The sequence below is a fragment of the Palaemon carinicauda genome, chromosome 37, assembly GCF_036898095.1.
Source record: "Palaemon carinicauda isolate YSFRI2023 chromosome 37, ASM3689809v2, whole genome shotgun sequence".
Lineage (NCBI taxonomy): Eukaryota > Metazoa > Arthropoda > Malacostraca > Decapoda > Palaemonidae > Palaemon > Palaemon carinicauda.
In genome coordinates, this window is record NC_090761.1 from 48,238,245 (window position 1) to 48,254,850 (window position 16,606).

Consider the following 16,606-nt stretch of genomic DNA (forward strand, 5'->3'; position numbering starts at 1 on the left):
CAAGAAGCCTTCTCTACCAATGTCTAAGAACTCAGTTTCTTACTACATCAGGCTTCTGATTAGAGAAGCAAATTCTCATCTGAAGGAAGAAGACCTTGCTTTGCTGAAGGTAAGGACACATGAAGTGAGAGCTGTGGCTACTTCAGTGGCCTTCAAACAGAACCGTTCTCTGCAGAGTGTTATGGATGCAACCTATTGGAGAAGCAAGTCAGTGTTCGCATCATTCTATCTCAAAGATGTCCAGTCTCTTTACGAGTACTGCTACACCCTGGGTCCATTCGTAGCAACGAATGCAGTAGTAGGCGAGGGCTCAGCCACTACATTCCCATAATCCCATAACTTTTTAACCTTTCTCTTGAATACTTTTTATGGGTTGTACGGTCGGCTAAGAAGCCTTCCACATCCTTGTTGATTTGGCGGGTGGTCAATTCTTTCTTGAGAAGCGCCAAGGTTAAAGGTTGTGATGAGGTCCTTTAGTATGGGTTGCAGCCCTGTATACTTTAGCACCTTTGAGTTGATTCAGCCTCCCAAGAGGAACGCTGCGCTCAGTAAGGAAGACGATCTTATTAAAGGCAGAGTAACGGTTCAAGTCGACTTCCTTACCAGGTACTTATTATTTCATTGTTATTGTGGATAACTGATTATATGAAATACGGGATACTTAGCTATCCTTTAGTCTTGTACACTGGTTTTTCACCCACCCCCCTGGGTGTGAATCAGCTACATGATTATCGGGTAAGTTTAATATTGAAAAATGTTATTTTTATTAATAAAATAATTTTTGAATATACTTACCCGATAATCATGATTTAATCGACCCTCCCTTCCTCCCCATAGAGAACCAGTGGACCGAGGAATAATTGAGGAGGTGTCAACAAGAAGTACTTGAGTACCTGGCCACAGGTGGCGCTGGTAAATACACCCCCTTCTAGTATTGTGATAGCTGGCGTATCCCTCCATAGAATTCTGTCGGGCAACGGAGTTGACAGCTACATGATTATCGGGTAAGTATATTCAAAAATTTATTTTATTAATAAAAATAACATTTTTCATCCGAAACGGCTACATGTTCTACATCTTGGTTTTCTAGCCAAACACGAGCTGCCTTCTCGGCCTTGACCAATATCGTTCGTTATTCCAAACTTATCGTATGGTTGGAAATGAACTAGAAAGAGTATTATGTCCTGTAAGAGCTCTTAAGTTCTATTTTAAAAACCTTTACGAGGCCCGTCTGAAGCTTTATGGTGTTCAGTTAAGAATTCATCTTTGCCTATGTCAGAGAATTCTTTATTTTCAGACTGTTAATACGAGAAGCTCATTCCCTTCTGAATGAGGAAGACCAAGCTTGGCTGAAGGTAAGGACACACGAAGTTAGAGCTGTCACAACTTCCGTGACCTTTAAACAAAATAGATCTCTGCAAAATATATTCGACGCAACCTTTTGGAAAAGCTAATCAGTGTTCGCGTCTTTTATCTTAAGAATGTCCAGTCTCTTTACGAGAACTGCTACACTCTGGGACCATTCGTAGCAACGAGTGCAGTAGTAGTGGGGGCTCCACCACTACAATTCCCTAATTCCAGAACCTTTTTAATCTTTCTCTTGAAATATTTTTGGGTTGTCCGGAAGGCTAAGAAGCCTTCCGCATCCTGGTTGATTTGGCGGGTGGTCAAATTCTTTCTTGAGAAGCGCCTAGATTAGAGGTTGTGATGAGGTCCTTTAGTATGGGTTGCAGCCCTTCATACTTCAGCACCTAGGAGTCGCTCAGCATCCTAAGAGGATCGCTAGGCTCAGTAAGGAAGACGTACTTAAAAAGGCAGAGTAATGGTTCAAGTCGACTTCCTTACCAGGTACTTATTTATTTTATGTTTGTTATTTTGAATAACTGCTAAAATAAGATACGGGATACTTAGCTTCTAATGTTAACATGTATGCTGGTCTCCACCCACCACCCTGGGTGTGAATCAGCTACATGATCATCGGGTAAGATTAATATTGAAAAATGTTATTTTCCTTAGTAAAATAAATTTTTGAATATACTTACCCGATGATCATGAATTTAAGGACCCTCCCTTCCTCCCCAATAGAGACCCAGTGGGCCGAGGAGAAAATTGAGTTCTTGTTGACAAGAAGTACTTGAGTACCTGCTCACAGATGGCGCTGTTGTGTACACCCCCACCTGTATAGCGATCGCTGGCGTATCCCGACCTTAGATTTCTGTCGGGCAACAGAGTTGACAGCTACATGATCATCGGGTAAGTATATTCAAAAATTTATTTTACTAAGGAAAATAACATTTTAAAATTCATGATTATTGTAGTTTCCAAACATTTGAGAAATTATATGTGGGTGAAACTTGAAATTAAATATACTGACCTTGTTACTATGTTAGGAAATGCACTTAGGAAAGCTGTGAATATTTTTCCCTAGAATATATTTACAGACAACCATGACGATGGTTGATCCAGGAGTGATGATTGGTGCTTTACTGTTGGTGGTATTTTCTTTGGCAGCACCCTGGAATGTTAGTTGTTCCGGCACTATATACAAACCATTACACTCTTTACAGTGTTTATATATTTTGGCGATAGCTGAAACTAGCTGTAAAGCTTTTTGCGTGGTGTAGCTACCCTCCAATAGGTAATGGAAAGGGGAAGGGGGAGGGGGTAGACCAACCATCTCGCTCATACTTGCACTAGTAACGGAAAGTCGCTTTTTATTTCGGCTTGGTAAAGTAAAGATGGTGTCTTGCTCTCCCGTAAAAAACCTCTTGACCTTAAACGATTAAAAACCAACGTCTTGCTCTCCCATAAAAAAACCTCTTAACCTTAAACAATTAAAAACCAGCATCTTGCTCTCCCGTAAAAAACCTCTTAACCTTAAACGATTAAAAACCGTCTTGCTCTCCCGTAAAAAACCTCTTAACCTTAAACGATTAAAAACCAACTGCCTTAAAAGCTTAAAACTTTCCATTCCTTTTTCTTTTTCAAGTGTGTCTGCTTGTGGATTTAGAACCATGCGGGTTTGTCCCGGCATCAAAGCGTGCCGTTGCGTCACCTTCATGTTGGCCTTAGAGACTGATCCTCGTGGTCTCTGACCTGTGTGTAGAGGTCACATTTGCACACAGGAGTCTACAGTATTTGTAGGGAGGGGTCGCTCTCCCAGTGGCTGAAGATTGGAAGGCGGCAGAAAAAGAAGGCAAAGAGAAATTCTTCCCCCTTCGAGTTCATCCTCAAAAGGGAAGAAACCTCGGCATCAGCCTCCATCGGCTCGACCTAGCCACACTGACTCTGCTCGGTCAGCTTCCCCTGATAGTTGGTTGAGTACGAGTGGTGCCCATTTGACTCCTGGACAACCTTATGCTCTGGGGCCGTCCGTTGCTGCCCCTAGCGAAGCGGTGTTGGCTGCCGACTTAAGGGAGTCTCTCCGCTGATGCTGTGTCAGCTGTGGCCTTCCTTTGGACTCACGGGTTCTACGTGCAAGTAAAGGCTACTTGAGGTCTTGCAGTTGGGTTACACAGTGGGAGCGTATAGCCTCCCCAGGGGTTATTTCCTATCTTCCCCCCCCCAAGACTTGGTAGGTCTTGCACGAAAGAGACTGTTGCTTATCCCTTCCATCTCGAACTCTGCACTTGCTCGCCCCAACGTTCATTCTGCTATGGCAGGAAAATGTAGGCAGGTGTTGACAAGTACTCCTTTGGGTTTACTTGTCGTGGGATCCCTCCAGGGTGAACCCGGTTACCAGCTTCAGCTATGTTCCAAGGACAGTGGTGGCCCTACTGACCCAAGGTGTAGCAGTTCTGCTAGGCATGTTCACCCTCCTGCAGTACCCAGACTTCATTTTCTTTTGAAATTCACTAGGTATCAGAAGTATCTAAGTACCAAGGCCTCAACCATTGACCAAGATACTATTGTAGAAGTTGGGGATATACCTATCATCCTGCAAACAAGGAAACGGGTTCATTGGGCACCCACTCCTTCGCTGGAGGATTCGGTTCATCCAAGAACCAGCAGAGGATCGAGATCTTGTAAGGTCTGATGTAGACAACTGTAGGCTGTTTCCTATAGAGATAGACCGGCCAGTGTCCTCCTCTGCCATAGCAGAGGCTCCTCCATCTTCTTCCGCTCCATCTGAAGGTGCAGGGCCTAAGGAGGCAGAGAGGAAGGAGAGTTCTCCTCGTCGGGGACTTCGACATCCGCCTGTGAGAAAAGAAGATCAATAAGTCCATCCCCAAAATTTGTCACTCAAGATGTGAGTGACCAGTTCAAGGGGAAGTTCTGTCGGCGTCTGCGACCATCTCTGTAAGACTGGAGCACAGTGGCCTCCCTCCAAGGGCGCATTCCTCTGCTAAAAGTTGATGACCGAGACCCTCTCTTGGCTGCTATGGGTGCAAGCTCGGAGGAAGAAACGTTTGACGATGGTTCAGAACATTCTGACAGGATGCTGCGTGCGTCCGCCAGCTCAAAGATCTGCCCCTAGGAACAGAAAGATGCAGACCATGTCTTTCTGTAAGTCATTTCTTGTACCAGGAAGTATTTTGAGATAGTTGATGACGATCCTTCTCCACTACCTATAGATCCGGCTATTCTGAAAGTATGCCAGAATACATCCGTGGACAAGGTGGTGACTTTTCCTGTGAATTCCTATGCAGCGGATGCTGCTAACATGGAGCGGATGACAAAGTGCGCTTTGCAATATTTTGTGGCTTGATTACTGGTTGGTATCTTTGGAATATCTTGTGAAGAACAAGATTTCTCCACTTCTCAGAAGAGGGAGGCTATATTGGGCTTCCTCCTCTCCGGTGCCCAGACATTAAAGTTCCTTACAGGGGATCAACAGGGTTTTGAGAAGATGCAATGCTATCATCTCAAAATTCCAGAGGCAGGTGCCCAGGAGAGAGGCGATGAAGTTGCATAACTCCTCAATGGACGGCCCCTCCCTCTTTAACATGGAGGACATTGAGGTAGTGGGAGACAGATGGAGGAAGACAAGCCAAGACTCCCTCTTGCATATGGCTATGACTTCTCTTGGTACCACCACTGTAGAGATCATCTCCGACAAAGTACCAGGGTTTCAAGAAGGGCTCACAGTCACAGAAGTAGGCAGTGCAGCAACAAGGTCCCAAGCAGCCCTTTGGACCTAGGGGCTCCAAGATGGGCAGAGGTAGCAAGAGAGGTAAACATGGATTTCATGTAGGGAGGGCATTCCTCTAAACAGTCGACCGGTGGGGGAATTCCTGCAGAGCAAATGAAAGAGGTGGATACTCCACGGAGCCAAACCTTGGTCAGTCTCCATACTCAGAGCGTGTTACACCGCCCTCCTCTGACGCTCCATCTGACGATGTCAAGTTCCTACGCAAGGGGATCCACAAAGGAACAGGCCTTGTGATCAAATTCTGGAGAAGGACGCTCTCCAGGAGGACCTGGAGGGGTCCTTGGGCTTGTACAGTCATCTATTTCTTGTAAAAAAGGCGTCTGGAAGCTTAAGACCAGTCATCAACCTTTCAGCCTTGAATGAGTTTGTCCAACAAACTCCATTCATGATGGAGACGGCCAGACAGACTGTCAGACTAGAAGACCTCGTTATAAATTTTAACAGCCAAGTTTCAAGCTTTGTGGAAATCACACTCCTATTAAAGAACTCAGATCTGTATGCAGTAGTTAAAAAAAAAATATGACTGTAAAAATGTGATATTTGTAAATATCTCATTGGAGGGGAGGAGTAGATTTGACAGGAATTAGTCCCACAAGAACTTACTGTAAAGTGAAATGCCTGGTACCTGCTATATTTGAATCTACTGTATACAGATTCATAACTTTGCAATTTGGGACATGTCAGTCAGATGTTAGTTACCTCAACATAGTGTTGAGTAATGTTGTATACTTTACCATGTTTTGTCTTTACGGAGTGTTATATAGACTTGAAAATTGCAATTTGGTCGACTTGAATAATGGTGAGCTTGTGGAACATTGGTTTTTTTAATGGAACATATTTTTCAATACAATCCCATGATTTTCATCAAATATTCTGCCCGGTAACCCCCAAATTTCTTAATTCTGTTGTCAAGACTACTCGAAAAATTGTGTTCTTACCTTTTTCAATGCAGAATTGGGTGGTTATTGCATGCAGCTATCCAGCCAACAGACATTCTTACCATTCGGAATTGAATTGTTTAGGTTTTGTATGTATGTACCTTAAATGTGGGTTATTAAATGATGTAGTTCTATTTTGAAAATTGTTTTTTGAAAACTGCATTTATTGTTTCAGATGTTAATCAAGATGAACTCATCATGGCACAAGAGAAGCAGATAGCTGAGGAGGTATGTGTATTTAGTTTTTTGAATGGCAAAACCTAATAGTACAGTACTTACTGGGTGTTTTCAGTTAAAACTTTAAGCAGTTTTGTGGAATTAAGAATTTGGAGGAATTATATTCAATCACATTGGTCAAGAGTTTAGAGGTTAATTAGGAAAAGGGGATTATTGTGAATGCTGTACTTCTGAATATATGCTCTGTAACTACAGTATGACCTTAAGGATTTTAGGTTAGTTGTGAACAAGCAGTAACTTGAAAAGATTTTTGTACTGTAGGATTCTTAATAATTAGTAAAGTACAGTATTCAAATTGTATAATGTCACAAAAGTGTACTGTAATTGATTTTACATCACTTATTCATCCTTAATGATATTTATATCCATAATATGCAATTTTTTTTTTCAAAAATAAGTATTTTAAATATGTAACTTCCCTGGTAGTTACATATATAAAGCTTAAATCTTGTGTTTCGACGCATCATGACAGGAAATTGAAAATTCGCGGCGATCGCCGCCATGAGAGTAGGTGGTCATACATGAGCGCCGTCACTCGGAGGTTATCAGAACCATTCCCAACAATCTTCTGAAATTCTCTGTCGTTGATCGAATCAACACCTCAGGAAATTCTTTTCGCTGTTAATTAACTTTTCTACAATTTGGTGAAGTACCTTTTGTTTGATTATTGTTGACGACTTTCGCTGCCTGTTTAGGAATATTCTTTTGACTTTTCACTATCGATGTAAATAGACTGTTGGATTTAGACATGGACTGTTTTTTTTGTTGTTGACAAAATGGCTGACTATCGTAAGTGTGCTAGAGGATGCAAGACACACATTCCTAGAGCTGCGGTTGGTCCGCATTCAATATGCAGTGGTTGCAGAGGTCAGGTTTGTTCATATGATAACAGATGTAATGAATGCAAGTCTTTGTCTGATTCTGATTGGAATATTTTTGAGCGCTATAATAAGCGACTGGAAAAGGATAGAATTAGGTCTAGAGCATCTAGTATTCTTTCGAATAGATCTTCTGATGGTGATATACCTGCCAATATTCATTCTAATATTCCTATTGCAGTAGTCCCAGACCCCATTACGGTGTCAGAGGTAAGTGAACCTTCATTGAAGGATGTATTGGCTGCGATTTCAGCCTTATGCGCGCAGCAAGTTCGTTCCCTAACTACAGAAAAAGAGGTTATGTGGAATGCAGTGTGTGGTTTACAAAGCAAAATGATAAATAGTGATAGTGAAGTGAAGGGTGCGTCTGTTCGTGTCCATCATAATCCCAGCCCGGGACCTCTTTCATCCCCCCCAACCCCTGGGAGAAGGAAAGTCGAAAGGCAAAAGGATATGGCAGACTTTGATCTGCGAACGGACGTCCCCTCGAGCGATCATGTTAATGATGTACATATCGCTCCTTGAGACCATAGTAAAGACGAGGTTAAAATGTATGCGTCTTCGTCAGATGACGCAAAACCGCGACGTGGTTGGCGTCAACCACTACGTTCTAGACCACTCAAGAGACATATGTCTCCTAATAAACCCTCCTGCAGTGACTGGTGTTCACCGGATGTTTCTTTCGGACGAAGATGACGTGTCAGCACCGAAACATTTACATAAGACACATAGTCCGTCGGATGAAGAAGGTGCTCGTTTTACGTCAGTACACGCTCTTTCCCTTCCCCCAGATTGGGATATGTCACAAGTTCTTTCACCTGGTAATCTTCTGGAAGCAAACGTTAATATTGTTGACAATCTATCACAACGATCGATACACGATTCAGATCGCGCACAAGGCGCGCTAAAAGTATCAACAGTTGACGATACCTCTCAGCAATTGATACATCGTTCAGTTAGTGCACATGGCGCTCATCATGTATCTGATTTGGCTGAATTAAAGAGGTCTATTTCGTCTCTGTTTGACGTTTATGATTCCCGATTAAAAAAAACTGCACCAAAAAGAATCTAAGGAGCAATAGACCAAGAAAATGGTCTTCCGATAGTATCGAACATCCGATACTCAGCAATACTCCCTCACAGTGGCAGAGCAGACGCATGAGGCAGTCTGGTCTCTCCCCCACGGCATACCGTTCATGCGGGAGGCATACAGTACTACAGTCAGACAACTCATGGCAATCTGATCACTTTGAAAACTCACAGCAACACGGATGTATGCATCAGCCTGGTCTTATGCTAGACGCAGGTAGTCAGGTTTTGTCCCCACGTCATAATAGACAAACAGTTACATCTTGTGCACCGAGCGATACTGACGCTCCCGCTCCGCTTGTGACAGACGCACGGCATTTGGGACTCATGCAGCAGACTGTTACTTCTCTGATAGACATACAGCATTCTCATTCTGGACTCATGATAGACTCATATAATCAGGACTTGTTCTCACATCAAGACGGACCAAATTTTGTCTCTACTTCGCGATTTTCTGAACACGCAACTAACACTTCCTCTCTTCACGCTGTTGACATACATCATGCGGAACGCTTGCCGGACGCACGTGATCACGATGTATCCTCACAAGTTCTCGATACTGATACTGTACATAAACGAGATACTTCTTCGCAACTGGATGATATCCTTCACGATATCCCTTCAGGACAAGGTGAATTATTTTTGGAAGACAATAACCAACAGGAAGACGTGATTTTGTCTCCTAAACATTCAAATCGAGGAATCGATGTTCCTTTAGCTGATTTAGAAAATGAATCTCAGGATTCGCTACATTCGGCAGATTTTAAAAAACTCCTGAAAGTTTTATCATCTTTAGCCTATATCCAGTAGATTTTATACAACCGATGCCTCAAAGCCCTCCATCTCAATTTTTGAAAGGCAGACCTCACAAAACATCCTCTTTTAAGAAAATGGTTCTAGCACGATCTGTTAAGAGAGCATTTTCTACCCTCAAACAATGGACAGCCAAAAAGAAGGATTTAGGGAATCCCTATTTTTCCTTCCCCCCAACTCATCTGGCCTCTAGATCTAGTTTGTGGTATTCAACTGGGGAAGTTCTTGGTTTGGGAGTTCCTGCCTCTTCCCAAGGAGACTTCTCCAGACTTGTTGACCCCTCACGCAGGTCAGTCATGGGTAAATCTAAAGTAATGTGGGTTAATTCTGAAATGGACCATCTTCTGAAGGGGATATTTAGAACAATAGAAGTTTTCAGCCTTATGGACTGGATTATAGGAGCTCTCGCAGAGTCCACAGATCCTAAGAATGAGGCTCAAATGCATTTGATAGCTTGTATGGATAAGGCCGTGAGAGATGGTTCCATTGAACTTTCCGCCGTTTTTACGGCAGGAATTCTTAAAAAAAGGGCCACACTTTGTTCCTTCTTATCTACAAGTTTGTCTTCTGTTCAGAAATCTGAACTTTTATTTGCTCCGTTGGGGGATCATCTTTTCCCTCCGGAATTAGTGAAGGATCTATCAGCTGCTCTGACACAACAAGCTACTCAGGACCTAATCTCTAGAACGGCTAAAAAAGTTCTTCCAATTAGATTTTCATCAACAAGACCCTGGACAGGGAAACCAAAGGAGACTCCTCCCACTCGTCAGCCCTTTCGTGGGAGAGCCCCGTCGAGGGGACTTCAAAGAAAATCTGCCGGAGGTCAAGCTCGCAGGTTCCCAAGACAACAGAATAAATCTAGAAAGTGAGACACGTTGTCTCCAGAGACTGGTGGGAGCCAGACTCTCACAATTTTGGCAGGAGTGGAGCCAAAAGGGGGCGGATTCATGGACGATCAAAGTCCTCAAGAAGGGATACAAGATCCCCTTTCTAAATTCTCCCCCCATGTCGTCGATTCCCTTGGAGTTATCAAAAACACACTCGGGGAACAAGGGAGCAGCTCTTCAAGAGCAAGTAAACCTTTTGCTGTCAAAATCAGCCATAGTTTTACAACAGGCTGTTCCTAGTTCCAAAAAATTCAGGGGGTTGGAGACCTGTTTTGGATGTCAGTCCTTTAAACAAGTTCATCGGCAAAGAAAAGTTTGCCATGGAAATTTCAGCATCAGTCCTTGCAGGCACCAGACAGGGAGACTGGATGGTGTCATTGGATCTGCAGGATGCGTATTTCCATATCCCAATACACCCCAACCACAGGAAGTTTCTAAGGTTCGTGTTCGTCAAGACCACGTATCAGTTCAGAGCACTCTGTTTTGGACTAAGCACAGCTCCCTACGTTTTTACCCGAGTAATGTCCAACGTGGCTCGCTGGCTTCACCTAAAGGGAATAAGGATTTCTTTATATCTGGACGACTGGCTACTCAGAGCGGAATCGCAAGTAAAGTGTCTGGAGTCTCTACGAATGACAATCGCCTTAACTCAACAGTTGGGTCTGATATTAAATCTTCCCAAATCTCAGCTAATACCCTCACTGAATATTATTTATTTGGGGATGAGGATTCAATCAGCAGTTTTTCTGGCTTTTCCAACCCCGAAGCAGATTCTAGACTGTCTAACAAAAGTACGGCAATTCCTAGACCTAAGATCATGTTTGGTGAGAGATTGGATGAGTCTCCTAGGCACCCTATCATCAATCGAACAGTTTATATCGCTGGAAAGACTTCATCTACGTCCTCTGCAGTTTCATCTGACAAATTTTTGGACGAACAATCAGAATTTGGAAAAGTGGATGCCGATCCCTTTAATAATCAGGAATCACTTGGAATGGTGGGACAATATCAGCAGGTTCCAAGAAGGGCTTGATCTGTATCAAAAGAACCCCGACCTAGTGTTGTACTCCGACGCCTCAGACATGGGGTGGGGTGCAACACTTAGGAAGGCCGAAATATCGGGTCTGTGGTCAAAATCACAAAAGAATTGGCACATAAATCTCAAAGAGCTAGTGGCCATTCACCTATCCCTCATTCATTTCCAGAAGGAAGTCCGAGGAAGAGTGGTTCAGATCAACTCAGACAACAACACTGCGTTGGCTTATATCAAAAAGCAAGGAGGCACTCATTCGATCTCACTTTACGAGATGGGAGAGACCTAATCCTTTGGGCAGAAGCGAGAGACATAACCCTGATTACTCACTTCATAGAAGGGTAGAAGAACGTCAGGGCGGATCTACTCAGCAGAAAGAGACAAGTTCTAACCATAGAGTGGACCCTACATCACGAGGTGTGCACCAACCTTTGGATGTTGTGGGGTCAACCCTCAATAGACCTCTTCGCCACACAAAGGACAAAGAGGTTGCCGGTACTTTGCTCTCCAGTTCAAGACTAGGAAGCAGCCGCAGTGGACGCTTTTCTTCTGAATTGGGAGAACCTAGACGTGTACGCTTTTCCTCCATTCAAGACCCTGGACAGAGTCTTGAAGAAATTCAGGGAATCACCCAACGTCCGTATGACTCTGATAGCTCCATTTTGGCTTACGAGACCTTGGTTTCCAGAGATAAAGGAGTGGCTTGTAGATATTCCCAGAATATTACTCATTCGGAGAGATCTACTCAAACAGCCTCATTTGGAGAGATACCACCAAAATCTCCTCGCTCTCAATCTGACTGCCTTTTGACTATCGAAAAAGCTGGCAAGAACGAAAGGTTTTTCAAGGGAGGCTGCTCGAGCTATCGCCAGAGCGAGAAGGACTTCCACTATCAGGGTCTACCAATCCAAGTGGGACATATTTAGAGGATGGTGCAGGAATAACAAGCTTTCCTCCACCAGTATCTCTATAGCCAATATAGCAGATTTTTATCATACCTACATACTAAAGAGAAACTAGCCGTTTCTACCATCAAGGGCTACCGCAGTATGCTAGCTTCCGTCTTCCATCACCGTAACATTGACGTGTCAGGTGATAAGGATATTTCTGATCTCATTAGATCTTTCGAGACGACTAAGAGGAAAGACAATCCAACCCCATCTTGGAACTTGGATGTAGTTCTAGCCTTCTTAACCACAAGTAGGTTTGAACCCTTGGACAAGGCATCCTGGAAGGATCTTACCAAAAAGACTTTTCCTGGTTGCTTTGGCTACAGCAAAAAGGGAAGGGGAGTTACAAGCCATCAGTAAGAAGGTGGGCTTTAATGGAAACAATGCTATTTGCTCCCTCCAGCTTGGCTTTCTCGCAAAAAAATGAGAATCCTTCTCGACCTTGGCCTAGGTCTTTTAATATCCCAGAACTATCTCACTTAGTTGGTTAAGAGAAAGAAAGAGGCTTTTGTCCAGTAGGAGCTCTTAAATTCTATCTGCACGTGTCCAAGAGTCTAAGAAGACAAACAGACAACCTCTGGTGTTCTGTTAAAAAACCGTCTTTACCATTATCTAAGAATGCACTAGCTTTCTTCATCAAGGACTTGATAAGAGAAACTCACCAGAATTGTGAAGAAGGAATTTTCCCAATTATCAAGGTGAAACCGCATGAGGTTAGAGCTGTCGCTACCTCTATGGCCTATAGGCATAATAAATCTATGAAGTCTATTTTAGAGGCCACGTTTTGGCGAAGTAAATCAGTCTTCGCAGACTATTATCTTAAAGATGTACAAACCCAGTATGAGGATTGCTGTTCCCTGGGTCCGTATGTTACCTCTGGCATCGTAGTTGGAGAAGGGTCTACTGCCTCTACCCTATAATCTTTTATTATACCCTTGCCTTTTTTCTTGTATTTGTGTTCTCAGGTTGTCTGTGAAGGTTATCGCAACCTTACACAGTCTGGGATGCAATTCAAATTACTTTTTTTTATTATTTTTTAGAAAAAAACTTTGGAGTAGGTGGTCAGATTCAGTATCCTTGGCTATGCCAGGTTTGCAAGGGTGGTAGTCTAGCCACGCTAGAGGTCGAGGACCTTGTGGCAGCCCCAAGAGACTTACAGCCCACAGAGTGGACGCTGAGTCTCTCAAGGAATGCAGGCGAAATGAGGGAGAGTAATTATGAAGCCAGCTTCCTTAGCAGGTAAGAACCAGATTGTTAGTACTAGTAATTGTAGATATTAATAATTAAAAGAACTTTCCAATGGGATGAGGTTTTCAACCCACCATCGATTGTGTCAATCAGCTATACTGTATACAGTATATGTAACTACCAGGGAAGTTACATATTTAAAAATGGTATTTTTATTATAAAATAAATTTTTAAATATACTTACCTGTTAGTTACATATATAAGAGGACCCTCCCTCCTCCCCTCTGAAAACAGAGACATGGAATTTCTGAAGATTGTTGGGAATGGTTCTGATAATTTCCGAGTGACGGCGATCATGTATGACCACTTACTCTCATGGCAGCGATTGCCGCAAATTTTGAATTTTCTGTCGTGATGCGTCAAAACGCAAGATTTAAGCTTTATATATGTAACTACCAGGTAAGTATATTTAAAAATTTATTTTATAATAAAAATACCATTTTCAATATTAAACTTACCCGATAATCATGTAGCTGTCAACTCCGTTGCCCGACAGAATTCTATGGAGGGATACGCCAGCTATCACAATACTAGAAGGGGGTGTACTTACCAGCGCCACCTGTGGCCAGGTACTATAGTACTTCTTGTTGACACCTCCTCAATTTTTCCTCTGTCGTGCTTCCGGCAAGACGTTCTGGGATACGCTTATGATCTTCGAGTATTTTCACGGCTTTTGGTGAAGTATTCTCTCAGATTTCGGCTGTCGCTTTACTGGAAACCTTCTTATATTAGCTTAGATAGCTTTTATATAGTCCTGATTAACGGTTAACGATCTTTTGCTTGATTTTGGAACCCCACTTGGCTAACTCTTTGGATTCAAGATGTCTGACATTTCGCAAGCCCCCACCCATAGGCGATGTAGGTCTTGCAATAGGCGTATTCCGAAGGCCTCGGTAGATCCTCACACCGCTTGTTCTGACTGTAGGGATAGGCCCTGTCAGTTAGAAAATCGATGTGAGGAATGCGCCGGACTTTCGGAACTTGATTTTGTCCGTCTTTTGAAATATTCAACTAAGTTAGAGAGAGGCAGAGTTAGGAGGAGTTCTTCTCACTCTTCACTTTTTTCCTCACCTCATGATCCCCTACCTTTTCCTACCCCTGTAGTGGCTACCCCCGAACCTACTATTTGCCCTCAGCCTGATATGTCTGTTGTGTTGCGTGCTATTCAGGCCTTAGGCGATAAAGTAGAGTCAGTGGTTAGCGATCATAAGTCTCTTATGGCCGAAGTCAAGGAGCTTAAGGTCAAGAGTGCAGTGGGTGGTATTAGTGCCAGTGCTGTGACGAGTGCTAGTGTCAGTGCAGTGCCAAGTGCTAGTGTCAGTGTCAGTGGGGTGCGTGAGGATACTTCTGTGCGCGCCAGTCGTCCTCCCAGTCCGGGACCTCTTGCAAGCTCCCATGCCCAGGGGAGAAGCAATGTCGAAGGGCAAAAGGGTTCGGCAGGCCTTGATCGGCGCACAGAAGTATCCTCGGTGGTTGCGGGCGTGTCTTCCAGAGACCGTCACTCCCACCTGCAGACGATTGAGCCCGTCTTTTACTCGTCCGCTGATCAATTGTCAGGGAAGAAACGCTGGACTCAGGTCTCTAGACCACTCAAACGCAGAGTCCAGTACGCGAGCGCTCAACCGGGCTGCAGTCATTGGCTCAGCTCTGACTCGCCACAGTCATCAGTCGACTGCACTCCGCCCAAGAGGAGTAAGGTTCTGCCGCAACAGATCTCTGCTGTTCAGGCTTTGCCTCAGCAGACCGTAGTGTCTGCCGACCCCAAGTTGTCTCTTCTGCAGTCCATGCAGTCACAACTTTCGGTCTTGATGCGTGAGTGTCGAGCTGAGAAGGTTGCGCCTCCGCCTCCGCCTGCACTTGCTCCGCCTGCGCTCGCTCCGCCTGCGCTCGCTCCGCCTGACCGCAGTACCACCTGCCAGGCGTACGATGTTGAGCCACGTTCTGAGTTTACTGTTCCCAGTGGTGTTCAGCCTCCGCCTTCCTTAAGGCAACCTCAGCAATGGGATCAGGAGGCTTATACCCCTCTTCCTCCGCTTCCACTTGCTGCTCCACCAGTGATGCAACACTCAGTCGAGGTACAACAACCTCTCCCAACCATGAGTCAGTCTCCTCAGCTCTCGCTGCAGCGAGCTCAACCCTCCTCTAGGCAAGCACCACAACACCTTAGCCTTGCGCCTCAGGAGCCTCAACTGGCGAGACATTTACTTTGTTCTGCGCAGCCTCTATCTCATCGCTCTCCGCTCACACCACAGGAACAGGAACTTACTACTCCGCTTCCGCCAACCTCTCAGCAAGCTCAACCCTTGAGTTCAGCCACTCATGCCAGGAGTCAGCCTCCTCCTCCCATGCGCCTTCCTTCTGCTTCTGCTTTTGTTCAGCCTTTGCAGTCTGAGCCTCAGGTGTTCCCTCAACAGAGTCTTGAAGAGGAAACCACTAATATTGATGTTCCACGTACTGACTCTGCTGTTCAGCATACCTGTCCGATCTCTTCGCTACACTCTGGTGATGAGGCGTCTGATGATGAGGCGGCACACCTGGATCCCTCATCAGACGTGGATGAATCCAAACCTTCTCCACAGTCTATTGACTTTCGTAAGGTCTTGGCTCTGCTTAGGGAGGTATACCCAGACCACTTTGTCTCTGCTATTCCCCGCTCTCCACCGTCTGAGTTTTCGCTGGGCATGCAGCCAGCTAAGTCGACCTATACTAAGCTAGTCCTAGCAAGGTCCTCTAAGAGAGCGTTAAGGATCTTAGGGGAGTGGCTGCAGACTAAGCAACACCTTGGCAAGACTTCTTTCATGTTTCCTCCGACTAAGCTCACTTCTAAAGCGAGCGTTTGGTATGCCACAGGAGGGGAACCAGGCTTGGGAGTACCTGCCTCTGCCCAGGCTGACTTCTCAAGTCTGGTAGACTCGCCTCGTAGAACTGCAATGAGGCGCTCTAAGGTTTGCTGGACCTTCTCAGACCTTGATCACTTCCTGAAGGGAGTTTTTAGAGCATTTGAGATGTTCAACTTTCTAGACTGGTGCCTGGGGGCCCTCAGCAAGAAGACCTCCCCTGCGGACAAGGATTCTGCCATGCTATTAATGTCCTGCATGGATAAGGCCATTAGAGATGGATCTGGCGAGCTTGCGTCGATGTTTGTATCAGGGGTTCTTAAGAAAAGGGAACAGCTTTGTACCTTCCTTTCCTCCAGCATTACACCTTGTCAAAGGTCACAACTCCTTTTCGCTCCGCTCTCGAAGTTCCTCTTCCCCGAAGAGCTGGTTAAGGACTTGTCTGCTGCCCTGATACAAAAGGACACACATGATCTTGTAGCCTCATCGGCTCGTAAGTCTAAGGTTGCTACCTCTGTCCCCAGGACTTATCGCACCCCAGTGG

At 44.6% G+C, this 16,606-nt stretch overlaps 1 protein-coding gene across 1 annotated transcript in view; it reads left to right on the top strand.

Annotated features, from left to right (window-relative positions):
- Positions 1 to 16,606, top strand: part of LOC137629640 (ubiquitin thioesterase otubain-like) — a 95,054-nt gene that overhangs the window by 43,521 nt on the left and 34,927 nt on the right. The window contains exon 2 of the mRNA XM_068361158.1: positions 6,266 to 6,318. Coding sequence (XP_068217259.1) covers positions 6,266 to 6,318 — 53 coding nt within the window. The remainder of the gene's footprint in view (positions 1 to 6,265; positions 6,319 to 16,606) is intronic.